The 27,190-nt window shown below is 52.4% G+C and overlaps 2 protein-coding genes and 1 long non-coding RNA gene across 6 annotated transcripts in view; all 3 read right to left on the reverse strand.

Moving 5' to 3' along the window:
• Positions 1-8,060: 8,060 nt before the first annotated feature.
• GALP (galanin like peptide) lies at positions 8,061-11,818 on the reverse strand. The gene is made up of 5 exons (XM_032388892.1): positions 11,801-11,818; positions 10,904-10,952; positions 10,058-10,138; positions 9,359-9,436; positions 8,061-8,116 (listed from the first exon to the last, which is right to left on the reverse strand). Exons 1-5 carry the CDS (start codon positions 11,816-11,818, stop codon positions 8,061-8,063), a joined length of 282 nt encoding a protein of 93 aa, XP_032244783.1.
• Positions 11,819-12,366: 548 nt separating this feature from the next.
• LOC116622061 lies at positions 12,367-16,109 on the reverse strand. The gene is made up of 3 exons (XR_004297525.1): positions 15,731-16,109; positions 14,697-15,237; positions 12,367-14,568 (listed from the first exon to the last, which is right to left on the reverse strand). It is a non-coding gene; the product is annotated as an uncharacterized LOC116622061 (long non-coding RNA).
• Positions 16,110-26,248: 10,139 nt separating this feature from the next.
• Positions 26,249-27,190, reverse strand: part of ZNF444 (zinc finger protein 444) — a 16,671-nt gene continuing 15,729 nt past the window's right edge. For 3 of the 4 annotated variants that reach the window (XM_032388174.1, XM_032388176.1, XM_032388175.1), the window contains exon 4: positions 26,249-26,835. In XM_032388174.1, the coding sequence (XP_032244065.1) occupies positions 26,249-26,835 (587 nt within the window). The remainder of the gene's footprint in view (positions 26,836-27,190) is intronic. The other variant, XM_032388177.1, reaches the window with a different exon arrangement.

Below are 27,190 nucleotides of genomic sequence, written 5' to 3' on the forward strand. Positions count from 1 at the left end.
CTCCATCAAGAGAAAAAAAAAAAAAAAAAGGAATTTATTAAATAAGTTTACTTGGAAACAATATTTGTTTTCCTGGTCTACTGAATTATTTATCATATGCCTGAAGCATTCAAAGGAGTCAGGGAACGTAGAGCTGCAAGTTTTAAGCACTTTGGGTCAAGATTTTATTTATTTATTTATTATTTTTTTTTTTTAAAGATTTTATTTATTTATTTGAGACAGAATGAGAGAGAGAGAGAGCACATGAGAGGGGGGAGGGTCAGAGGCAGAAGCAGACTCCCCGCTGAGCAGAGAGCCCGATGTGGGACTCGATCCCGGGACTCCAGGATCATGACCTGAGCCGAAGGCAGTCGCTTAACCAACTGAGCCACCCAGGCGCCCCAAGATTTTATTTAAAATGAGCTGACAAGGCAAAGCGTGAGAGGTAGGTATTTAGAAAACTAGAGGTTGCATGTGAGTAGAGAAAAGTACAACATCATACCCATTTTGCAGGTTGAGCTTTTCCTAAATGCCAAAGGCAGAGCTAACTCATCAAATCAAGAACGTGTGAAGAGATGGGAGGCTGGTATCAAACCAGTGATTTAATCTAGTTCAGGGGGTGCCTGGGTGGTTCAGTCCGTGGGTCATGCGACTCCTGATCTCAGGGTTGTGAGTTCGAGCCCTGTACTGGGTATAGAGATTACTTACAAATAAAAAATAAAACCTTCAAAAAAAAATAATCTAGCTCAAGCAAAGCTCTAACACATTAATTCCAAGGTATTGAAAAATGAAAAGTAATTATTGATACATAAAGAATATTCGTGATTTTTTAAAACTTATTTTTACTATTTTTCAATATCTTGGGATTAATACCTTAAAGCTTTGCTCAAACTAGTTTAAATCACTGATTTGATATGTCAACTTACCCTTTTACAAAAACAATGCAAAGCAGACAAAAGCACGTAGACACGGCTCTGTATTCCTTTTCTCCCTGAGTGGGGAAGGTGGTTTTGAGATACATGAGGCTTCTCTGTGGACCTTCTTGTCCCCCTGAATCAGGTCTCATAAATTCTGAAAAGCTATAATGGTGGGTCTGCATGTTACCGCATGAATTTTAATCAAGGATTGGGCATGACTGGGTTACAATTTTGGAAGCTCTCCGTGTCCATCAAATCATAACAAGTCCATTCAGATAGTGAACTTTTTTGTGTTAACATTTCAGATGAATTGGAAGGCTCCTGGCTTTGGATGATTCTGGGGGCCCAAGAGAGTCTCTAAACCCTGCAAACCTCAGACTCCTTGGGAGCAGAATGGTGGCTTTCTGGCCACATAAACTCTGCCCTTTCATCCTGAGTCCAGTACATGGGGGACCCACCACCAAATCGGATTCAGAATCTGACCACTCATCCCCTCACTGCTGCCTCTTCTAATCTCTCTGGGACCTGGACCTTTGCTGCCGCTTCCAGAATGGTCCCCTCTGCCCTCCTGCCCCTGAGGGCTGCGTTCCCTGTGGCCCCAGATTCTGTGACGAGAACCCAGCCATACATTTCACTGCCCTTCAGAACCGACCCATAGTTTGCAGAGCACTTGGAGGAGAAGCCTTGTCCTTTCTCTGCACCCAGAGGCCTTTAGCATCTCACCTGCATGCTCCCCCTTTCTCAGCCCCCTCCTCAGCCCCCTCCTCGCTGCCTGAGCAAGCCTGGCATGCTTCTGCTCTGGGACTTTGTCCACGGGGTCTTGCTCCGTGGACTGGAATGCGCTCTGCCCACAGGATGCCAGGAGCACCCCTCGGCTGTGACACCCAGAAATGTCCACACACAGTGCCCAATTGTTCCCTGGACTTGCCCTAGTAGAGAACCTTCACGAACCTGGTTTATTTTATTTTATTTTCAAGTAGGCTCCACGCCCAGCGCGGAGCCCAACGCAGCGGCCTAACCTCACAACCCTGAGATCAAGACCTGAGCTGAGATCAGAGAGTCAGACTCCTAACCGACTGAGCCACCCAGGCATCCAGAGCCTGGTTTATTCTTATTCTTATTATTTACCACCATCATACAAATTGTGCATTTACTTGCTTATATTTCCTTATTGCTGGTGTTCCCCAGTATTCACTGCAAGCTTCATAAGATCTGGTGCCCTGTTCCATTTACTGAGTCAGCACTGAGGTTGATGCTTGGGACCTAGAACAGCGTTTGCCCAGTAGATGCTCCATATATAAATACTGATAAATAGATTGGATAGATGACAGATAGATCTATAGGTAGATACATACCTACACACACACAGAGGTGACACATCCAAGGTTCTGGACTATTTCTTTTTTTTTTTTTTTTTAATTTATTTATTTGAGAGAGAGAGAATGAGAGAGAGCACATGAGAGGGGGGAGGGTCAGAGGGAGAAGCAGACTCCCTGCCGAGCAGGGAGCCCGATGCGGGACTCGATCCAGGGACTCCAGGATCATGACCTGAGCCGAAGGCAGTCGCTTAACCAACTGAGCCACCCAGGCGCCCGGTTCTGGACTATTTCTTAAGATCTTCTAATTTTTTCTGCGACTATAAATGACCTCATATAACTGGTACGGAGGTACTTTTCTTTCGCGCCCCCCATTGAGACGAATATCTGCCTGGATAGAAAATTACAGATTTACATTGTTTTCCTTCAACTCCTGAAAAGTATTTGCTGCACTGTCAGCTGCACCCAGTGTTGCCACCAGAAAGCCATATAAGCCTTCCTGCGGAAATGATTTGGATTTTTCTTTCTTTTAGGCATTTTTGAAATTCATTCGTTTGTGACCACGTGTAAATTTTTCCTGTTCAGCCTAAAGAACACTACGGGTCTGAGAGCTCTTTCATCTTTAAACGTATGAAATTTATCTTTATGATTTCTTACAAATATTTCCTCCTCTCCCTTCTCATGTTCCCCTCGAGTAGGGCCTGGATTCTTCATGCTTTCTCACTTCTGGAAGAGTCTCCAATGTTTTGTTCCTCTTCTCTAATTTCTCTTGTTGTGTCTGTTCTGCCATATTTCCCACCCACGGTGTTCCTTCAGCTATCGCATATTTTTCTTAATTAATATTCATTGCATTTAAAAATTTTTTAAATTCTTACTTCGTGTTGCTGATTTATGTTTCTTATGTTTATTTATATTTCTTGGACAACAGTTGCAATACCCCCGTTTCTGAAAGTAGCTGTAACCCAGCTTTTATATTCTTTGTTGATTTTTTTATAAAGATTTTTATTTATGTATTTGACAGAGAGAGACAGCGAGAGAGGGAACACAAGTCAGGGGGAGGGGCAGGGGGAGAAGCAGGCGTCCCGCGGAGCAGGGAGCCCGATGTGGGGCTCGATCCCAGGACCCTGAGATCATGACCTGAGCCGAAGGCAGACGCTTAACGACTGAGCCACCCAGGCGCCCCTCTTTGTTGATTTTTTTTTAATTAGCTGTGTCCTTATTTGGCCCCATGAGTTAGTATCCTTTAGGATAGGATAATTTCGCCCCACGTGAACATTCAACAATGTCTAGAGACGTGTTTGGTTGTCACAACTGGGGAGAGGGTGCTCCTGCCATCTTGACGTAGAGACCAGGATGCTGCTCAACATCCTATCATGCACAGGACGGCCCCACATAAAGAATGATCCCAACCAAAATGTCCAGAGTGCCGAGGTTGAGAAACCCCAGAAGAGGGGTACTTACTCTAGCTGATAAACCTGGCAAAATCCAGTAAGCCGGACACTGACCTGTTCCAGCTCCAATACCCTCAGTGACAGGTTAATTCACAGTTCACGCGCCTTTGGTGTAATCCTACCAAGTAAAACCTCAGATCGGGGCCTCAGTGGAAGGAAGCACTCGATACACCTGAGGTTCTCAGCCAGCGTTCACCAGGAACACAGAGAGCCAACAAGACCACCCATGGCTTTGCCCCACCCTCCGATCATTTGGTCTGATTTTCTCCGTTTAGGGTGGGGCTTCGACAGGATTTTTTTTTTTTTTTTTAAGCACCCAGGAGATAGGGAATATCATTCAGCCTTAAAAGGAAGAGAATCCTACCACACCCCACAACAGGGATGAAGCTTGAGGACATTATGATAAGTGAGATAATCCAGACGCAAAAAGACAGATGCTGTGATTGAAGACATCAAGCAGGACTGCGGTGCCAAGGAGCTGGGCCGGGTTCCTGGGGAGTGGTCCTTCAACGCGGGCAGACTTTCGGTTTTGCAAGACGCAAAGGGCTCTGCGGATGGTGGTGACAGTTGCACAGTGCGAAGGTCCTTTATGCCACTGAACTGGACACTTAAACGTGGTTTAGATGGTGAATTTCAGGGGCGGCTGGGTGTCTCAGTCCGTTAAGCATCTGACTCTTGGTTTCAGCTCAGGTCCTGATCTCAGGGTCCTGGGACTGAGCCCCACATCGGGCTCCGCACTCAGCAGGAACCTGCTTCTCCCTCTGACCCTCCCTCTGCTGGCGCTCTCTCTCTAAAATAAATAAAATAAGTCTTAAAAAAAAAGATGGTAAATTTCATGTTACGTGTATTTGCCACAATTAAAGTTTTTTTTAAATTAATTTTTTAAGACTTTATTTTTAAGTAATCTCTATGTCCACTGTGAGGCTCAAACTCACAACCCCGAGATCAAGAGTCACATGCTTCACCGACTGAGCCAGCCAGGTGCCCCTTAATTAAATATTTTTAAGACACCAGTTTGGGAAACTTGATTAAGGAGGGACCAGGGCCCTCCCCTTACTCACTTGTGTCCCTCACCTGATCTCTGGGCCCAGGCAACTGTCTCTGCTCATTAGGACTCAGTCATTCGTCAGCAGGACACATGGAGGGCAATTTGCACCTGGCAGGAAATCCCTCTCCCTTTCCAAAGACGCACTCCCCTCCCCAATCCCCCTGCAGGGGAGATGTGGGGGCAGCTCTAGGGCTCTGGTCCAGCTTCCCCCTCACTCTGCATACAAAGACCAGTCCAGAGAATGGCCCTTGGTGGCCCTAGCCCTCCAGCCTGGGAGGGAGACAGCTGAGCTGTGCTGAGAGATTGGGCAGAGCAGGGTCAGCCCTTTCCTTCCCAAGCCCGCGAGAAGGAGTGAGGAGTAATGTCTAGGGATGGGACTCTGACCCCACAGCCACCCCGGGATAGTGACCTGCATCCTGGACAGTCGGCTACCGATGGCACTCTGAGAAGGAAGCTATCCTGGCTTATGACTGTCGGCAAATGAAAATTCAGGATGCCCAGTTGAATGTGAATTTCGGATAAGCCACGAACAGTTTTTGGCGTTAAGTATGTCCCATGCAACATTTGGGATATACAAGTACATTTGGACTGAAGATGAACAAGGGGGATTCTTGTAGTATGAGTATATTGTGATAAGAGCAGTCCTCTGGGGGGCTCCAAGCCCCCATCAGTATGGGTAAAATTCCAGCACCTGGACAAGACCCCAACCCTTCCTCCCTCACCTCTGTGCTCTCAGACTTATCATCTGCCCGGAGCCACGAGGGCTCATCTCAATATATCCTTTACCTATGTTTTTGTCCATTTCCAAAAGAAGGCTAGTTGCCCCCCCCCAAGCCACGCCTCAGCCCCCAGGCCCCAGACATAACCTGACTCTGGATATCCCCTATTGCAATACCCCCGTTGCTTCCCAACTCCTGAAATGTCTTCTCCAAGGAGAATTCCCTCACCCTCGGCCTCCTCTGAGTGTCCTTCAGGCATTCACCCTCACTCCCTGGAGGGCTGGGCTCCTGCCTCTGGACATTACTGTTATCGTAATTCTTGGATATTTCCATGCCCAGTGCCCTCGGCCCCATGACATTCTCTCGACCCTCTGCCACACACTCCATGAAGCCATACCCGTGAGTTCGTCACCCCAGTAACCACAGTGCCTCTGCCATCTTTAACCACACTCCACGTCCTGTTCTCTCCCTCGTCTCTGAACATCACCGGGACCAGCAATCTATCGAATCCCCAGAGCTCTGCCCTTAGACCCCTTCTCTTCTCGAGGACCATCTAAGTACTGACAATGCTCCCAGTTATATACCCATTCTGCACCCCTCCTCCGAGCTCCAGATTTGCACATCCAACTCCCATTCCCCCACCCCCAGGTGCATATCCAGGAGGCATCTCAAGCTTCCGTGTCCCAGATCGAGCTCCTGCTCTTCCTCCAAAACCTGTCCTGTGCATGCTTCCCATAACCTTCAAGGGCATCTCCATCCCTCCATTTGCTTAGACCAAAAAATAGGGATTCATCCTTGACTGCTTTCTCAAATCCCACAGCAAGTCCGTTGGGGAGTCCTACCAGCCCTGCCTTGAAATACATCCAGAGCGTGACTGCTTCTTACCACCTCCCAGGATTATAGCAGCCCAAGTGGTCTCTGCCCTCCCAAAGCTGCTCAGAGGCTCCTTGCCCTGGTCCCTGTGTGCCCCTGATCTCAAAGCCTTGTCCCTACCCTGCATCTGTCGACTCGTTTTTCTGGTTTCTCCCTTCGTGAGATCCTCCAAGGCAGGGCCTGGGTCTTCTTTTGTCCCTGGGGCTTGATGCTTTCCCCGTCCTCCCCTTCTGCTATTTAAAGTTGCTAAGGGCTTAAAACGAGATTTCTGATATTAGATTGCATATGGCCGGAGCCCCGGGAAGGTCAGAGTCCTGCGCGAGCGATCCCCGCCACATGGTGTTGCTGAGAGACAGGCAAGTCCAAAGGACGATGGCAACTCAGATCGTGCGACTGAATATCCATCCACCTCCATCCATCTCTTCCATTATTTTGTGTTCTTTAGTGGGCAGGTGCCCCCAGCTCAGGACGATGGTTCCCAGCCTCCCTGTGGCTAAGACTAGTCATGCATAGGTGTGTGAACAAACACCACACGTGCCTTTCAAAGACTTTTCTTTGGAAGAATCGGGTGTGTCCCCTCTGGCCTCCTACCTCACAAAAGTGGTAAGGCAACCCTCTCGGACCCTGAGATGAAGCTTCATGGCCAAAGATGGCAGAGCCATCCTGCCAGCCCCGCACTGCCTCCTTCTGGACCGTTCTGTGAGTGCAGAGTAAATGTGCATCTTGTTTGTGCTACTGCATCTTGGGGGCTCTTTGTTACAGCAGCTTGGCCTCGAGGAATGTCCCAGAGAATAAGGCCAGAGCCCTGACTACCATGCAGACACTGGGTCAACTGTCCCAGATGAACCTAGCCTCCTACCCATAGTCAACGAGGCACCAGACATGTGACCCCCCCAGATCGGTCCAAAAGCAAAAGGCATTAACAGGGATTAAGGGAGGCATCACGTAATGATAAAAAGATTCCTCCAGAGATCTATAAAACTTACAAACATATATGATGACAAAACATAGCTTCAAAATATGTAAAAGTTTTAAAACGAACGAACTCATGAACAGAGAGTAGGTCAGGTATCCAGCTATGGAATTGTAATTAGGCTTGCTCATGAGATAATCCGAGATCCACTGCCTCCAACAGGATATATTGCCCCACACCTGACCCTCTCAGCCTTGACTTTGCCACCGCCACGAATTGCCACGCTAACACAGAAATCATGGATGATTTGAAAAGAAATGTTTTATTCTCTCCACTCTGCTCCGGAGTACCTCTCCCCGTTTCCAGCTGGAGGACGCTGGGCCGGGGTGGGGGAAGGAGGGAAGACATGCCTGCTACTTGGCAGAATCTTCTTGAGTCAAGACATCATAGACTCTCGGAGGCAAATGGGATATTCATATCATATTAGTCAATAGCTCGTGTTAGGACTGGGATGATTCCAAAGAATACAATTACTTCACACGGACTGCAGAAATACTCCCTCATCATTCTAAATCTAAATCGAATGATTTAGAATCATTAGGAGATTCTAAATGGCTCCAGAATTAATTCTTGAGTTTGTTAACAACACTTTATACTTACTCCAAGGATAAATCAGTGAAACCTGAGGCAGCCTGGGGACTTTTAAGAAAATTCTCCCAATGCTCTAAATTTTCTGCATGACATTTAGGGACTTGACTTCAGGATCTCAGTCTCAGTGGAGGGAGCTAGACAGGGGTTCAGGAGGAGCTGGGGAGATGGATGCAGAGCAGAGGTCTGGAGACATCTAGGACGGCAGGGCATCTCCCTCCTTGGGGGCTTTCTCGCTGAGCTTGCCCAGATCTGTGGGAGAGAAAGAGGCGAATTTTGAATGGTTAAGCTCACCGCCACCACCCAAACCAGTCCAGGCTGGGAAGGAGACCAGGGAGGAAGCCGGCTTTGGTTCATCCCATGTCCAATTGCCTTCCCTGTCCTCTTTCCCTCTTTCCTTCTTGCTCTACCTTCCTTTCTTTGCATCTACCCACATATTTCCCTTTTCCACCCCATGTAAGATGGCACATGGTGGGGGTGGGTGTTTTCAAGAGACAGAGGGTAGCCAAGGTTGGTGTGGGGCTTGATGAACTCAGGAGGTGTGTCACCTCCAACACCGGTAGATGTCCAATCAGTGCTTTCCAGATGGGTTAGTAGAGCTAGAATGAAAGCATGGTGTTCATTTCCAAAAACAGGGTTAGGGGTGAAGGAGATGGAATTGGGGTAAAGATCCAGCTGGAGGAAGGTGGGCGAAGCTGACTTACTTAGGTCACAGTTGGGTGGGAAGCCTGCACTTGGTTAGTTTAATTCATGCGTTTAACACATATTTTCCAGGCACCATTGTGTGTAGGCAGTGAGCAAGTCATGGAAGGTCCCTACACACATGGAGCTTAGATTTTATTGGAAGAAGACAGAAAACAAGCAGATAAGTACAGGATACAATGAAGATGAACATGCTGACAAACATCACTACGAAAATTAGACAGGATGACAAGAATAGAGGAAAAGTAGGTTTATGTCAGATAAATGGTCAGGGGAGACTCTAAGGTGGAGGAGGTGGCTAAAATGATTTCTGGATGATGTGAAGGCTCTCGCCATGCAAAGCTCTAGAAACAGAACATTCTAGACTGAGGCATCAGCTGGTGCAAAGATCCTTGAGTAAAAGGGACCTGGTGTTCTAAGAAAACCAGAATTCAGAACGGGAGTAGAACTCGCTTGAGCATGAGTAGAGATGAGTACAAGGTCCAGAGTGAGTTTAAAGGCTGGAATAAAGACAGAGGTCAGACTTGGAAGTGAGGGTTTGAGGTCAGTGTTGTAGCTAAAGCCTGGGGGGCTGATATTAGCGAGATCAAGGTTTGGGAGTGGGGTCATCACTGCAGTGCCAGGTTGGGAAATATCTGGGATTGGCTGGGAAATGCGTGTTGGGCCCGGAAGCGGGGTGTGAGGTGAAGGGGTAGAACAGAAATGAACCATCCCGGTCAGCGTGGGCATTCAGAGTTAGCCCTCATCGCTCCTGTCCCCGGCTCCTGTTTCCTCCATGTTTCCCGCGCTTACCTGCAGTCTCTGCTTTGGCAAAGGTCTCCCTCAGGCTCCTCTTGGAGGCCCGCTGAGGGCGGGGATAGGGGGGCCCATCTGGGAACAAAGCCGAAAGTCATTCCGCCTCCACGCCATTCGGTTTGGTGCTTTGTACCACGCAACGTGGCCATAGCTGCCTTATTTCCTTGGCATTCGTGGTACTTAGTGGTTCTCATCCTGGGTCATTTTGCCCTTCCCTCCCCCTCCCCAGAGATATCTGGTAATGTGTGGGGACATCTGTCCTTGTCACAACTCGGAGGTGTTATGGCCACCTAGTGGGTGGAGGCCAGGGATGCCGCTAAACATCCTGCACGTGGACGGCCCACAGCGGAGTCATGGGTACCAGTGCCCGGGGTGAGAAACTGGCCCCAGATATGCGCAATTGCCTGATAGGTGACAACAATGGGGAAATTCGGTTCAGGTCACAGGCTGCATTCACGGCGTGCCTACCCCGGTGTCAGTGTCTGAACCCCCGCACACCCCCTGATTCTTTCCCTTGAGATGTGGATGGCAAGGAGGGGGCATCTCAGACGCGTTACGTGGCCGGGAACTGTCCTTCCCCAAGCTCCCCCGACCGACAAGTGGCGGAGCGAGGGATGGAGCCCACGTCGGCCAGTTTCCAAGGCCAGCAGTGGGCAGGCGGAGGAGGGTGATCAGATGAACCCCACACGCACTCACCAACGGCCTTCCACAGGTCTAGGACCTCCAGGGCTGTCTTCTCCTTCCCCCCGTGGTCCGCGCTCTGGGGAAGGTGGAGCACTGGGGAGGGGGTGGGGGAGAACAGGGCCCGTGGTCTGTGACGTGGCAACAGTCACACAGGGAATCCAGCAATCCTGTAACGCTGTTCCCTGCACGGAGCACCACCACTAAGTCCGTGGGACAGCGAGTCTTTCGAGCATCCGCACGGCCAAGTGAGGCGGCTGTGGCTCTGAGGAGTCCAGTCAGTCCCCCAACGTTTCCCCACGGCTAAGGGGCAGCACTGGGAGCCGAACCCACCTACGTCTGGACCCAGGCCTCAAGTCCTTGCTGCTCTGCCCCACGGTCCCGGGAGCCTGGGTCTTCTTGGACCACCGAGTGGTCCTTGCTTTGAGCATCACAGGGATGTACGGCTTTGTCCCTCCGCATCACCACATACGCAAGGAGTGCACAGTGAAGACGCACTCGGGGACACGGGGAGCCCGGGATGGAGGGGCATAAGGGGGGAGAGTAACCGCCAAGTGTCACCTGGCACCCCGAGGCACCAGGAATTGTTCTAACCGCCCACGTGCAGCAGGGGCCTCATCGTACCCATCGTCACGTTTGAGGGAACTAAGCGTGCACACCAAGCAAGCGGCGGAGCTGGGATTTGAACTCAGCACTGTGGTTCCAGGACCCACGCGCCCATCGCTCGCCTAGACTGTCAACACGGGTCTGGAAAGAAAACCTGTGGACTGCAGGGAACGTGAGCTGAGGGTCTTCACAGGCTCGCACACCCACCGCCGGTAGGCACTGGGCAGGGATGGCGCTCAGAGCGGGCTCACTCACCGGGACCCAGCAGATAGCCCACGCTGTTGAGGGTCCAGCCTCCTCGCCCCTGGACAGAGACCGAGAGATCTAGACTCAGACAGGCAGAAAGGCCGGCAGGCGTCCCCCAGGCCTGGGGCCACGGGGGCCAGCTGCCACCTTCCCAGGAGCCTGGCAGGGGGTTCACTTAATCCACATTTCACCAGTGAGGAAAGTGAAGGCTTCCTAAAACGTAGCAGCTCGGAATGAAGAGAGAGCTTTAAAAACCACATCTACAAGCCTCGGCATATCGTCACAAATCTGTCTCTCTCTCTCTCTCTCTCACACACACGGGTTCAAACCCAGGCGACATCACCGGATGGCTTCAGGCAAGCTGCTGTGTCCCTCTGACAATTACAGCGGCTAATCCTCACTGTGGGTTTTCTACATGCAGTGTCTGTTCTAAGCAGGACCAGCTACATAACTTAAGGGGGCGCGGGGCAAAATGAAAATATGGGGCCCCTCGCTCAAACACAATGAAAGGTGTCGAGACGGCAACAGGAGACCACGAACCCCCGTGTGGGTGCCTTCTGGGCGGGCGACCCTGGGGTTCAGTGCAGGCTACCTGCGCCCAGCCCGGCTCCGGTCCCGGCCCCGGGGGACAGCCCAGCTCCGGCTCCGGTCCCGGCAAGCTCCGAGAGACTTAAACGGCCTGCAGAGGACCCTGGCAGCAAGGCAGGCAGCTGGACCCAAACCCAGGGTGGCGGAGTGCCAAGCCTGGGTCCTCTGGATTGGGTAATGCACCTGGCACGGAGGAACTCAGGTAACCCTCGTGGTGCTGTGATTTTACGAAGAACTCGGAGGGACAGAGAGATTAATTAGGCAACTTGCCAGGAGTCAGGCAGCTAAAAAGTGACAGCACCAGCATTCCAAATTCACCCGGTCTCCACAGTCCATGCGCCCACTCAGGGGCTCCCCGAATGTGGCCCGGAGTCCAGCAGCATCAGCCAGGGGTTGGCAGAAACCCTAGGGGCATGGCCCAGTCCTTGGTGACCTAACAACTTAGAATGACCGGGAGCTCACTGAAGGCATCTTTTTGTACCCCTGGGCAATGCTAATCCTTAGGACATTTTTGCTTCCTGACCCCTGGGTCAGGTGTCCTAACCCACACCGGCTCCCACCCCCACCCGGGGCCAAGGCACCCCACAGCCCGTGGCTCTTGGCTCAGCCAGGAGAATCAGAAAGCTCTTCGAGGAGGGCAGTGACTGGGGACGCTGCAGGTGGGGAGGGAGGTCTCACCTGCTGGACAGGTACAGAGGCAGGTCTCCCCCAGGCTGAGCAAGACGGCAAGAAGCAGGACCAGACGGACAGAGGGAGCCATCTGAGGGCCAGAGGGGTGGACGCTTAGAGCTACAGGACGCTGCCAAGAGAGGGTGATGAGTGTATTTATATATTTTTAGTGTCATTAAGGTATAATTGCTATACAAAAAAAATGGCACGCACTGAACATACACCTCTGGATGAATCTGGACACATGCGTACACCCGATTCCACCACCATCATCAGGGTGATATGCATATCCATCACCGTCAAACGTGTCCTTGCAATTTTTTGCTTGTTTGATTTAGGTTTTTGTTTGTTTTGTTACCATGAGCTCTGTCCTCCTGACATATGTTTTCTTCCAGTTTTCTTGAGCTGTAATGGACATCCGATACCATGTAAGTTCGAGGCGTGCGGCATGACAACTTAACATGTATATTGGGAGAAGGGTCTCCTCGGTAAGTTTAGTTAACATCTGTCACCTCGTCTAGTTACGACAAAAATTGTTTTCTCTTCACGTTGAGGACTTTTGGGATCTACTCTCTCTGGGCAACTTGCAAAGATGCCACATGGCGGTGTCAACTACGGGGACCGTGCCGTCCGTCTGGTCCCCAGCACGTCCGTGTCTTACACCTGAGCACCTTACACCTGAGCGCTCGGGCCAACCCCGCCTCTGCCTAACCCCCCATCTGATCTCGTTCCCCGAGTGGTTGTTTCCAGATTCGACCCAGAGGTGAGATCATGCGGTGTTCGTCTTCCTCTGTCCGACTTCTAACAAACTGTAAATGCACAAGACCGTACCGCGCAACAGAGATGAACTTCTGTGTCTTCCTGCCTTAAATACTTGACAGAAAAATAAAATGGACACTTCTGAGTTTACAGCCGATTTTGTGGCATTCCATTCTGGAGCACGTTTATTTAAGTAAAGCGAGAGCGTTGCTTGAGGGACAGCCCCGAAGGTAAGTGATAGGACACCGGACAGGTAAAACATGGTCCCCCAAAACCCCAGGCACACGAGTGACCAAGGTTCAAGAACCGCAGAGGTGTTCACCCCTGGCGATCCTTCAGCCCGTGCCTGCCCCTGCCTTCCCCATCAGCATGTCCCGTTTCTCCGGGGCCCCCCCACACCCTTGCATGCCCTCCCCACCTCACCTCACCGGAGTCGGCAGCTCTCCCCAGCTCTCTAGGGGCCCAGCTCCTCGACTGCAGCTTTTATGCCTCCCGAGGAGCAGGGGAGAGAGAGGGGGTCAACAATTAGGGGGAAGACGGGAGAGAGCGCCAAGGATGGAGGTGGGAGTGAGGCTTTGCGCACGGAAGGGCTTTCATGAACTGGCCTGTGAGGTCAGAGCGAGGACGCTCCCTGCAGGGAAATGTTTCTCTGCTTCACCTCAGTTTCCCCCTGCAGGTGCTCTGCTCTGAGATGTATAGGCTGCCCTTCCTCCCCCCTTTCTGTGCCTCTTCTTTGTGACTTGTGTCTCAGGCCCTGTGTTTATTCAAGTATCCCCCCAGCCTGGGTCTGCATGTGTCCGGGCCGCGAACCCCATTTCTATCCACACCCCCTTTCTGTCCCTGCGGCGGTGCTGGGTTCTCTTTAGTCTCTGCTCGCCTTCAGGGCTCTCTTGCTGTGTCCCTTTCTTCTGTCCTGCACGATGCACCTGTTTGGGTCTTTCCTTGTTTGTTGAGCGTCTCGCCCTCCCTGGGAAACAGGCTCAGGGAGGGGCGGCAATGCATCTTGCTCCTCATGGTGCCTGGAGCCCAGAGGCGCTCCATCAGGGTGGTTTTGTTCCTCGGGGGACATTTGGCCACGCATCGTGACTTGGGGGTGCGTCTGGCCTCCATGGGGAGGAGCCAGGGATGCTGCTCCACATCCTGCCGCGCACAAGACGGCCCACAGCAGAGAACGATCCAGCCCCAGAGGTCGGTGGCACCGAGGCTGAGAAACCCTGCCAGAGAGCCCAGAACAGTGCCACGAACTCAGTCAGTATTTGTGGGATGAACAAAAGCTCTGTGTGTGATCTCCCACCCTGTCTCTGGTTTTTAATTTATCTGTCTTTGTTTCTCTCCCTCTTGGCCCCAGAGATAAGCAGTTTTCCAGAGGAAGGAACCCCGGAATCAAGGAGGGACTAGTCCACCTGCCCTTTGCTTTCTGAAAGTCCTGGTCCTCGCTGGACACGGCGTCCCCACTGGACATGGCGTCCCCCTCTCTGCCAGGCAGGGCCTGTGGCTCATCAGTACCTTCTCTCCATCGCCTCCTCTCTCCCCCACCCCCGCAGAAGGGAGCGGTCTCATCTCAATCATAAAACGAAGGCCCTGGACAGGGGTCGAGTGAGACCACGAAGATCCTGGTTTGCTCCCATCTTCATTTCCGGGCATCCGTCATTTCTCCTCTGGAGGAGAAGGGGGGACAAGTGACAGGAAGGTGTAAATGGTTTGCTGGGAAAGAGCATGAAGGTGGAGGGGTGGTGCTCGCAGGGGACGGAGGGAAGGACAAAGCTGGAGGCCCAGAGGTGGTTACCTGGAGACTGAGGGAGAGTCAGAGGAAAGAGAATCACCAGCCCTCGCTTCCTCACTTAACCCGTTCTGGAAAAATAAATGAAGGGAGCCCAATCTCATGCGGAAAAAACAAAAAAAACAAACAAAAAAACTAAGGTGTGCAAGAAATGCCACTTTCTTCGCATTTCTGTGACTGAGCCCATTGTCTGTCTTGAGCCCACATCCCTCTTCATAGTTCGGAAACGTGGACACGAAGGCCCCTTCGCTAGGTGGACACTGCAAGTTTCCCATCCGACGTTTATTTGGTCGTATTGGTGAGGAGTCTGCTGGGTTTTAGCTAAATAGCCACAGTTCTTGTATGTGTTTCAATGCTATGGGGGATGTTCACCCATTCCTGTCCCGGAGGGGATGGCAGGAGACTGAGGTCGAAGCTTATCCTTCCTCTTTCCTTCCAAAGGGAGGTATCGAGAGCCTGAATGTATTGGGTCTCTGTCCGCAGTCCAATGAGCCAATGACCCGAATATTCTGGCCACTGAGAGCAGAAAAGATTTTTGCTGCGGCTTCTGGAAAAAAAAAAAAAAGGTCTTCCTTTTTTAACTTTTTACTTTGCAGTAATTTTAGACTTACAGGAAAATGGTCCAAATAATTCCCCAATAATCAGATTCTCCAAATGTTTACATTTTTCTGCATTTGACGCCTTGATCCTACCTCCACCTCTCTCCTCTCCACAGACGCACATATAAATATTCTGAACTGTTTGAGAATAAGTTGTAAACTTTATGCCCCCTCACCCCTAAATTCTTCCACGTGTCTTCCTAAAAACAAGGACAGTCTCTAATGTGACCACAGTAGGATTATCAACGTTGTAAAACATTGCACACCTGAACATTGACACCGTCCTAATATCTAAGCTAAGACCTTCTTAAAATTTTACCAATTGTTCCAATAATGCCTTTTATAGCAAAACAAAAACAAAAACAAAAAAAAAGAAAAGAAACACCCCCACTCTATGCCTCTTCAGTGCCCTTTACAACTAGAAGATTGTCTCTACTTTACCTTTCATGACCTTGACGTTTTCCGTGACATTTTTGTGAGTCCCAGTGAGCTGTTCCGTGGCATGCCTCTTGTCAATTTGGGTTTGTCTGACACTTTCTCGTGATTAGATTTGGGTTATGTGTGTTGGGCAGGAAAGCCGCAGAAGTGATCAGGGTGGTGACGTATAAATTACGTCCTTCTGGGTGCGTCCCGCCATGCGAGCTCGGCACATCAGCTCAGCCGGCTCCTGGGGGGGTGAACTTTCATCGCCTGATTAAGGTGGAGTTGGCCAGATGTCTCCACTGCAAAGTTACTTTTTGTCCGTCTGTAATTGGTGTCTTGTGGGGAGATGGATGGATAGATGATTGATAGATGATAGAGATAATTGATAGATAGAAGGATGGATGGATAGATGATAGATTGATAGATGATAGAGATAACTGATAGATATAATAGAAGGATGGATGGATAGATGATACATTGATAGATGATAGAGATAATTGATAGACAGATGTGTGTGTCCCCCTTTGAGACAACATGGTGTAGTTTCTTCAGTCTTTTGAGAGAGTTTCTGAAAGCACATCTCTAGATAGATATGTATTCCTCTGTAGGTCTTCCTTAGAAAGAAGCCCAAAGCCCCAGCAGATGTTCTGTCGCCACCGTGAGGGGGAGCGAAATGCAGGGCTGACCCTGAAGCACAGAAAGCAGGATGGGAAGACAGAGAAACTGCACCGGGGTAGCCCTGAGCCACCGAGTCACACCGATCTGAAAGTCACCCCGTTCCTGCCCTTCCAACTGTCTGCTCCTACGCTGTCATTAAGCCAACTTGAGTTGGATTTTTCAAAGAACAGCTTTGTCCGCAAAGGACTGCACGTACTGATGAGCTTGGACTCAGGCAAAGCACCCATAGCACCGTCACCACATTCCAGGTAACAGACGTGCCCAGCACCTCCCGGAGTCTCCTGTGTCTCTTTGTACTGGGGTGTATGCGTGTGCGTGTGTATAAGAACACGAAAATGAAATATGCCCCCTTAACAAATCCTGACGTGGGCAAGGCTGCAGCACGGCGGACCTGCAGAACTGTGCCTAGCACAACTGGGTGTGTTCCCCGACCACCAGGGTGTGGCACTAGATACACTGGAGAGTTCACAAACACGTGGAAACTGAACAACAGCCAACGGGGCAGAGAAGAAATCGAAAGGGAAATCAGAAAACGTCTTGAGTTAGGCTAGGTGAGTCGGATTTCTAGAACTTGCTCTGAGCACTTCCTGAGAGACTACACCTCCCACCTCCGCCCTTCTGTCCCCAGTTGTCACCGGGCGTGGAAGGCCAAGGTGCCCAAGGCGGCTCGTCCTCCATGCTCTCATCTGCAGGGGGGCAGAACACGTGCTTTGGTGATTATGAGCTGCAGGAACTTGAAAAAGAGCAAATCCGGGGAGAGGCTTTCCCCCACCCCACTCTCCACACTCATTCTGCTTCTGCAGGGAACACACATTAGCATCCAAAGGAACAGTTTGCCCATCCCAGTTGTTTTCCATCAAGTACTTGAAGAAATGAGGGAGGACGATTCAGCCTGCCCCCAACTGATGACATGTTTAAGCGTCCAAAGGATGAAGGTTGTAAACTGAGAGACAGAGTTGAGAAAAAACAGAGAATTAGAGATGATAGATAGATGATTGATAGATAGATAATAGATATATGATAGAGATAATAGATGATAGAGATAATTAGTAGATGATAGAGATAATAGGTGATAGAGATAATCGATAGATAAATATAATAGATAGATGATAGAGATAATTGATAGGTAGGTAGATAGAAGAATGGATGGATAGATGATTGATAGATGATAGAGGTAATTGATAGATATAACAGATAGAAGAATGGATGGATAGATGATTGATAGATGATAGAGATAATTGATAGAAGGATGGATGGATAGATGATAGATTGATAGATGATAGAGATAACTGATAGACAGATATGATAGACAGGTAGAAATGAAAGATAATTGAAAGTTACCTAGCTAAGTAACAATATAGGGCCTTAATCGTAACTTCCTCACAGAATTTTGTGAAGATTAAGTGGCTTCATATTTAAAGTAGTTAGAACAGTGCCTGCTAATTAGGGAGTACTCAAAAATGGGAGATATGGCTAGGTAGCTACATAGTTAGATATCTACATGGATGGGTGGACGGACGGATAAAACAACAGACAGGAAGAAAAAGACACAGAGGGTCAGAGAGCACATTTGCATCTAAGATTAGATTCACGCTGCTCCTCAGAGTTCAGGGAATGGGACAAACGTTTGCAGAGCAATGTTAACTGGATGACAGAAATGAAAGCTTCTGTATCAGACCTTCACTCTATGCCAGGGACTGTGCTAGCATCTGGATCTGGATCTCACTTAATCTGAGAAACAGCCCTATAAAATGGGTACTATACGATCTCATTTTAGAGGGGGAAATGTAGGTTCTGAGAGCTGAAGTAACATGCCCAGGATCACACATCTCCCAGGGCACAGGGGCAAGCTTCGACCAGACTGGCTGGCTCGTTGGCGGGCACCCCTAACCACTGCGTTAGGCATTCATTCAATCATATGAAGCAGGCAATGAGCATCGCAGTACATAAATATTCCTACACGTCTGATTAATTCTTTCCTAAATTTATTTTTGAGAGAGAGCACGAGCAGGGGGGAGGGGCAGAGGGAGAGAGAGAATCTCAAGTAGACTCCCTGCCAAGTGCGGAGCCTGATGCGGGGCTCAATCCCACGACCCTGAGATCATGACCTGAGCCGAAATCAAGAGTCGGATGCTTAACTACCTGAACCACCCAGGCGCCCCATGTCTGATTAATTCCTTAGTCTCAAATCCTAGAAGAAAGGTAACTCAGTCAAAAGTTATACACATTTTGAGGTTCTTGAAGTCTATTTCCCAGCTGTCTTTCAGCCAGAGAGCACAAGTCTGTGGTTCCTGCAGCACCACGGGGAGTGCCCATCTCATCCAAGAGTTGCAGTTGTCGGGGGAGGTTATGGAGAGCGCTGGGCAGCACTAAGCACCGATGTTGCAGGAGAAAGACTTACCTGAATTACTGACCCAGGATTCACTGAATGCTCAGATTTTCAAGGGGGTTGGGCTGGTGAGGCTGGAATCGTGATATCAGAAGGATCAAGATGCTGAAATGACAGGATAGGAATCTGGGGTCAGAAAGAGGAATTTCAGAGTGGACTGCCTTAAGAATGTTTCTGTGCAAAGCTGAGGAGAGCCAGAACGGAGTGGGGCCAGTGGCCGTCACGGTGTCGAGGGCAGCGGGCGGAAGCCCCCGCTGATGTCTACACGGGCACAGACTGGGGTGGTGTGGCTGACTCATGGGCCAGCGTCACCGGAGATGACCGACAAAAGCAGGCGTGGGGAAAGGTGGAAAAGCACGTCTTTGCCTTCAAAAGGTGAGTAGATATCAAGTTGCAGAAAATTTTAGGAGTGCAGAAGATGTGTCAACCTCCCTTGATTCTGAATCGGAGGGCGTGTGGAAAATGGTGCAGGGGTGGTTTCACAGGAGAGGATGGGCTCCTTTGTGTTAGTGGGGTGGGCTGTGTCTCTCTAGCTTCTGCTCTCCTTGTAGGGGCATGGATAATATTAGTGGAATTGAAAAGCGGGTAGCATACTGACAGCAATGGACAGAGAGAGAGCTGCTTTTGGCTCTGCCCGGAATGCTCCTGCCAGATATTACATGGATGGCTCCCTTCCTTCAGAGTCTGCAACACAGTAGACTGAAAAATAGGGTGAATAAAATAAAATGAGCTAAAAGATGATAAAGAAGATGGGGCAAGACCTTGACATGGCCATGGCGGGCTGTGTCTTTCTTGTTAATAACTCTGGTTACCATGATGGTTTGAGGTGTATCACGGAGAAAGGGACTTCTTTCTAAATATACATTCAAATTTTACCCCTTATGAGCTAGGCAGGCTCTACAAAACCATGCTCACCCCCTATGTAGTCCAGCAATTTGGCATTCATAAAACCCTCCTAAGGTATAAAAATTTAGACCCATGTTTATCTTTTCAATCTTACCAAGAAATCCCTTCACATCGCACAACAAAGCAGTGAACTGGAAGTCCTTGTACAGTTCAGAAACAGTCTTGCATGAAAGCTTTTTTTCTCCTTCCCATCTGAGAAAGGAGGTAAAAATGGGTTTGGGGGATTCGGGTCCTATGCATCCTTCCTTCCTGGAGCTCAGCTTTGATCAATCGCCTCTGTCCATTGTGCTGAATATTCAAAGTGTCCCTCAACCAGTTCTTCATTATCTTGGACTGAAATTAAGGGATTACAATTAATTCTCTAAAGGACATAGTAATGCTATCGCTTGGGGTTGGGGACTTTTTTCTTTTTAAGATTTTATTTCTATTTATTGAGAGAGAGAGAGCACACATGAGCGGGGGGAGGGTCAAAGGGAGAGGGGAAGCAGATCCCCCACTGAGCATGGAGCCCAACTCAGGGCTCAATCTCACAACCCTAAAATCATGATCTGAGCCGAAACCAAGAGTCGGACACCCAGCCGACTGAGCCACCCAGGTGCCTAAGACCCCATTCCCTTTCCTGCCCATAACCCAAAGATCAGTGCTGGTCCAACACCTCTGGGTTCCCCACTCCTGTGTCCACAACTTCATCCCACCCCCACACCCCCGGAAGGAAGGACTCAGTCACCCTGACTCTCTCCAACATCCTCACATTTCACTGCCCCGCCATGTAGTTTTGGGACAGTCACATTCCATCACTTCACTGGTGAGCTGAGGAATCAGGTCAGATGTTGCAAAGGGGTAGCCCCAACCAGACCCTTGAGCATGCTTTGGGTGCGTCAGCTTGTCTGCTTTGTTTTTTTTCATCTGTTTTGGTTCCTCTGCAGTGTTTTGGAAGAATTGCAGGCTGAGTCACCGGTGTGTAGAGTTCAGGAATTCCACATGAAGATCTGGATCTCTGGCTTCTCTCAATGTGTCGGAGGTCTGTAAACACTGGGTCCAAGTCTCCAGTGGGCAGCCACCAGCCGGGGCTGAGGAGCAGCTTTTGATAGGGTGTGTTCTTGCCAGCTCACCACAGACCTCACCAGTCCCTATCGTGTACCTCTAGCTCCTTCACCTGTTTCTGCAACCTCTTAGGACCCCTTGTCATTGTCATTTGGAACCCCCTGCCCTAGAAGCCCTCTGATGCTCAAGATTAAAAGATGAATCTGAGATTTTCCCTTGGCTCTGTGATGGGAAGGGGGCATATGCAGTGGCTTTTCACTAGCTCCCCGCCCTGGAATTCAGCACTTCTGATGCTTTAGTGTCCTGGCATCTCTCATTCCCGGGGCTGCTCGGTGTTTCTTCCAAGTAAGAAAGGGACATGGAAAGAGAGTTTCAGGACCAGATGTGCCTGAGTTTGAATCCCAGCTTTGCCACTTCCTAAGTAGCCAACTGTCAATTTCTTCATCTTTAGAAATTATTTTTTAAAAAAATAATAAAAATAGAGGCACCTGGGTGGCTCGGTTGAGCGTCTGCCTTGGGCTCAGGTCATGATCCCAGGGTCCTGGGATTGAGCCCCACTTCAAGCTCCCTGATCAGCGGGGAGTCTGCTTCTCCCTCTCCCTCCGCTACTCTCTCTGTCAAGTAAATAAATAAAATCTTTAATAATAATAATAATAATAATAATAATAATAATAATATCTTCACAGAGTTGTTATGAGAACAATTACGTATTGAGACTGCGTCGTAAAGAAGCAGGCTAGGAAGGGACCCACTATGGAAAGGTGCCTTCATCAAATATCATAATCATATTTATAGTAATCACAGGCACTAACTAGACTCCACATGATGTGCTAAGGACATTGTGCGCCTGACCTCACTGAATCCTCCTGATAACCCTATGCGGTAGATATTACCTTCACTGAACAATGACAAACACAGAGGCTCAGAGAAGTTAAGTAATTTTCCCAAGATTGCACAGCTAGTAAATAACCAGATCCAAACCCAGGCATTTGGACTCTGGAGGCTATTTGCTTAACCATCATGCAGCCATGTCCCAAAGTACTACTAATCCCCGTTTGCATGACTGAAGAAGAGGGGACATGGTTGCATCCAAGGTCACAAGTATGGACGTGGAAGACACTTTGTACTTTTCCCAGAAGGGATTCATCCTCACATGCATCTTATCGACTCTGAGCAACGCCTCTGAGTCTCCTGCTTTCATCCTCTCCCCCCTCCTCCACCTGTTTTCCACACGACAGCGAAAATATTGCATTTAAAATACAAACAGGATAAAGCAGTGCCTGCCCCAAGCCTTCCAGTGGCTTCCCAGCGTGCTGAAAATACAATTAAGCTCTCACATCTGCCCAGACCTTCACCTTCATGACTCATCTTCCCCTCCCTCCTCGCTCCAGCCTCACTGGCCTCCTCCCAGCACCAGGCCTTCTCTGCCCCAGGGCCTTGGATCTGGTTGTTCCCTCTACTGTCCTGTCTTCCCCAGGCCTCACCCAAGCCCCTCCTCCGACCTTCCCGACTCTCCAGTCTCCACTGTCTGCCCCCAAACATGCCCTGGACTGTTAGTGTCCACTGAGCTGGACACGGACTCGTTCACTGCTGTTTCCAAGGGCCACTCGATACCGGACCTGGCCACAGCAGGTGCTCATGAGATTTCTGAACAAATGGGAGTTTTTACCAGAGGGATTGCACTGGGGGCCCCACCTCTTCCCACATCCAAGCCATTTACAATGAGACTCTACGACTTCCTCATCAGGACGTGGGGGCTTTCTCCTCAGCCCTGGATACGGGCTGGCCTTGCAGTTTGCTTTGGCTAAGAAGACCTGGCGGAAGGAAGAGGTGCTGTCTTCAAGCCTACGCCCCACGAGGTCTTGCTCATTTCTGCTCTGCTCGCTCACTCTCGAAACCCTGCCACTGTGGTGACAAAAGGCCCAGACTCGTCTGAGAATGGGCACCTTGTCTTAGGTTGATTTTGCTTGCCGACAGCTAACCCCCATCTCTTTCCTCATCTCTTCCTCACACCCTCGTGCTGTCACCGGGAGCCGGGAAGGAAGCTTTTAGCAGGGGGTGATGAAGATGAAGGAAGCAGCCTCAGGGTGTATTTTGGAAGTGAAATCAGAATGGATTCAGGGGACCAGTGAGCAGGCACCAGCCGTAGAGACGACGATGAGGAGGGACCGGGGCACTCCTGTGGTTCACCTCCTCACAAACAGGTAAGGGGCAGAGTTGGGGTTCACACCTGATGTGCTGACTCCCTTTAACTGGGGACAAGGGAGGGGTGAGGAGGCAGCAGCCGAGGGGAGCCCCAGGAGAAACCAACTCACCCCCACTGGGTCCCCACAGAGCTATGTCAGGACCCCAAGGTGATGAAGCAGGAGGGAAACCCCCACATGGCCGACTGGAGCCTCTGGCCTCCTGCAAGTTCCCACAGGGACCGCGACGGGCAACAGTCTTGCTCCTTGTCGCTTAAGAAGGAAGCAGGGAAGTCCAGAACCACAGTCCAGGCTTCCTGGTCTGTGGTGCTGGTGGATGGAGATAGGACTGCAGAGAAGGTGGCCTGTCACGGGGGCTCTGAGGTGACCCAGCCTCATCACAGTGGCAATGGGCAGGGGCACACTGCTGGTTTTACCTGCTTGCTTCTCTTCACATGCGGAGTCTGCGAACGGCATACCTTCCTTCCTTGGCTCCCCATCACTGCTGGTCTGTGCAAAGCCCTATTTTGTTTGGCTCAGTCATGGTCGACCAGCAGAATGCCAGACCTCGCTGGGAAGAGGAATGCAAGAACCGGGACCGTCTGGTTGGTGGGAGAGTGCGGGAGAGCAAGGCTGCTGCGTCCACACTGGTTAATGACCCGCAGGACAGTGAACCCTAACACCTGGGGGCATCTTGTCTATCGGAGTGAACAAAAATAGTCACACGAAACAGCTTTGTGCAAGTTAACCTCGAACTTGGCAGGAGTGCTAAATGGCGGCCTCCAAACAATTGTTAGTCACGGTTTCATTTACAGGATGACCCTCAGAAAGGACTTTTTTTTTTTTTTTTAAAGATTTTATTTATTTATTTGAGAGAGAGAATGAGAGAGAGCACGAGAGGGACGAGGGTCAGAGGGAGAAGCAGACCCCCCGCTGAGCAGGGAGCCCGATGTGGGACTCGATCCCGGGACTCCAGGATCATGACCTGAGCCGAAGGCAGTCGCTTAACCAACTGAGCCACCCAGGCGCCCCCTCAGAAAGGACTTTAATGCTCTGCATGATTTCATAAGGAGGCACCGCTGAATGTTCTTATTTCTGAGTTTTGGGCTTTTCCCGAGCAATGTGGGCACACCCCCTCTTCCCCACTCTCCCGGGGACGGACTTTGGGTCGCTCCCACTCGCTGCCACCCGAGCAACATGAGGGAGATGGACACCTGTGGCCGCGGTGAGTCTGGGCGCAGGGCGGAGGGCCGCTGGGGGGTCCTGTCCGCAGCACTCTGCCCCCCCACCAGCTGGCACCGAGCCTCCTGTTGCCCTTGCCGAGGGTCCTTCTGTCCCAGCCTTCCCGTATCTCCTTCCTGTCGGGGGGCTGCCCCCCAAGTCTTGGTGGGACGCACGTGGAAGCTGGCCAGAAGCGTGCGCGCCCTCCCGGGCACCCAGGGCCCAAGCACCTGACCGCCAACCCTAACCATGAGCTGGGCTCAGGGGGACTTGGCGTCCTGAGGGCGGGACACCGTCATCATCAGTCCACACTGACGGCGGCGGTGTGTGTCGAGGGTTCCCAGAGGAAACCAGGGTCCGGGAGAGCTCGTCAGAAGGGGCGGGGCCTCACCAGCCAAAGCCGCGTTCGCGGGGGTGGCGGAAGCGCGACGACCGCTGCGTGACCAGCGCGCCCGGGCCAGCGGGGTCGCAGCCACTTACCCTTCCGGGGCCTCCGTCTCCCCATCTGTGTGATGGGGACAGCCTCGCCGGACTGTGCTGATAAACGAGACGGTGGATTTCGGCGCTGACAGCGGGCCTGACCCCCAGCCAGCAGCAGTTCGTCCCGTTATCCCCGGCCCACCCCGCCTCCGGAGGTCCTGCAGGAGCAGACGCGGCTTCTCCCCGCGGTTTCCCTGCTGGACGGGGGCACGGTGACACGGCTGTGACGCGGGCGGTGTGGGGCTCACGCCGGCAAGCAGGGGGTCTGCATCCACTGCTCCACTGGACCTCCGACCTGCCCTTCCCACCTGTCTCACAAGGTGGGTGCTGACACCTGGGGGCTGGTCCAGGGCACCGCGGCAGACTCGCCGCATTCCTTGAGCCAGCAGCACCCAAGGCTCCCTCCGCTGTCTGGGGACGGCTCTGCCCCACAGTGTGGGAAGGGGGAGCCAGCCTCTAGCTACAGATACCTGACGTCCAGCTAGTCACCCTCCCAGACTCCCCTGCGGCCGGGGCCTAGACCGGCCAGGCACAACGGCATCTTCAAGAGAAAACACCAGGATTTGAACCCCAGGACTGTGCTGAACCGAGGACAAGGCGGGGGGTAGGGGAGCTGATGAGGCAGGCCAGGGTCTGCACCCCACCGTGAGCCGCCCCCGTCCCTCCCCTCCGACGGGGTCCCAGACCCATGGCCTCCAAGCTCATACCCCATCCTCAGCAAGAGATCGGATTCTTCTCTTGGCAAAATGGGTTCCCCAGGACTTACTGACACTGGTATTTGGGGGCCTCCTCCAACGAAGGCTGTAGCAACGGGCGTGGGGACCACTGCTGTTTACAGACGTAGACACCGAGACTCGAGACTCTGCGCCAGGAAGCCACAGGCTGAGACTAGAACCCTGGTCGGTCTGACACTAAGCCAGGGCCTCCTCGGGCCTCGTTCTGGCCTCTAAAACAGCAGTGGAGACACCTGCCCCTGGACCCCCAGGTGGGCTGGATGAAACCCATCTCCCACCACCTCCTCTCCAGGCTCAAGGGCCGGGAACTGGTGCCCAGGGCCCCCCATGCCATGGGGAGTCCGTGGGGGGCCGCTACACAGAACCTGGGACTCCGGTCGGCACCTCTCAACAACTTTATTACTCTCCAGATGCTGGTGAATGTCGTCTCCACAGTGCCTCCCAGGAGCAGGCATCTCCGTCCATCACGTGCCTTCCCGGCCGCAGAGAGGGGCGAGACCACGGAGCCCACGAGCAGGGCCCGGTCCATCCTGTCACAACCATCACCCCTCCGCTCCCTCTCCCCCGCTGGGGAGGGGTCTCCTAGGGACAAGATCCTGTCTCCTTCCTTCAGCCTCCTCTGGATCCAGGGCCCGCCTGGCGCCCCTGCCCTGCGCTCCGCTCCTGGGCACCAGGCCCGCCTCGCTGCGCCCGGGGCCTCCGGCAGGTGGACGGGGAAGGGGGGCGCGGCTCGTGGACGCACCTGCTCGGAGTGGGAAGGCCCGGGAGCCGTGAGAACCGAGTGGGGAAGTGTGGCCCGGACGGAAAGGGCAGAGGGAACAGGAGGGTTCCGACTCAGGAGCCGCGCTGGAGGAGGAGGGCCGCGGGCCGGGGGGGCCGGGCGGCGCGGGCGCGGCAGCGGCTACCCCAGCGGCCAGGCCGGGAAGGGGCCCCCGCCGCCGGGCCCCGCCGCCGCGCCCGCGCCGCCCGCAGCCCGGCCGTGGATGCGCTGGTGGCGCAGCACGTGCTCGCGGCGCCCGAAGCCCTTGCCGCACTGCCAGCAGGCGAACGGCCGCGCCCCCGAGTGCGTCTTGCGGTGGCGCACCAGGTGCTCGCGCCAGTAGAAGGTCTTGCCGCACTCGCAGCAGGCGTGCGGCTTCTCGCGCGCGGGCAGCGGGCGCAGGGCCGGCCCGGGGCCGCCGGGGTGCGTGCCGCGGTGGCGCCGCAGGTGCTCCTTGCGCCGGAAGGCCTTGCCGCACTCGGGGCAGGCGTGCGGCTTCTCGCCCGCGTGGCTCTGCCGGGGGCGCAGCAGGTGCGCGGGCTGCAGGGCCGCCTTGCCGCACTCGGGGCAGGAGGTGGGGTCCGGGGCCGCCGCCGCCAGGAAGGCGGGCAGGCCGGGCGCAGGCGGCGCCGCGGGGGCCGGGGGAGGGCTGCCCGGCTCCTGCTTGTAGGGGCGCGTGGCCTGGGCGTCCGCCGTCGCCAGCACCTCAGCCCCGGGGGCCGCTTCTCCTGCCAGGCAAAGGCACAGAGTGAGGGCAGGGGCTCTGCACGCGGCGGCCGGCGGCGCAGGGCGCGGGGGGGCGGGAGCAAAGCTTAATGCCGGGAAACCATGGGGGCGGGGGAGGGCTGACTGCGGGCTTCTTAGCATCCCTGTGTCCCCGGGACCGGCACAGCGCTCGGTAGACATGCAGGCGGTGCCTAAGAAACGGATGCACGCATGGATGCACGGGTGTGAGGGAGGACGGGTGAATGGAGCATGAAGAGGAGCGGTGTATCCATGAGGGGCTTGACGCAGGAAGGCGGGTCAGCAGGTAGGTGGATGGAGGAGGAGATGGGAGGAGGGGGATGGAGGAGGAGATGGGAG

Source organism: Phoca vitulina, unplaced genomic scaffold (assembly GCF_004348235.1).
Source record: "Phoca vitulina isolate PV1807 unplaced genomic scaffold, GSC_HSeal_1.0 scaffold52, whole genome shotgun sequence".
NCBI classification, from domain to species: domain Eukaryota; kingdom Metazoa; phylum Chordata; class Mammalia; order Carnivora; family Phocidae; genus Phoca; species Phoca vitulina.

Coding starts and splice junctions, on each gene's coding strand:
- GALP (XM_032388892.1), bottom strand. Junction 10,139..10,903: donor GGGCTATCTGCTGGGTCCCG/GTGAGTGAGCCC, acceptor CCCCCTCCCCAG/TGCTCCACCTTCCCCAGAGC. Junction 8,117..9,358: donor TGCCAAAGCAGAGACTGCAG/GTAAGCGCGGGA, acceptor TCTCTCCCACAG/ATCTGGGCAAGCTCAGCGAG.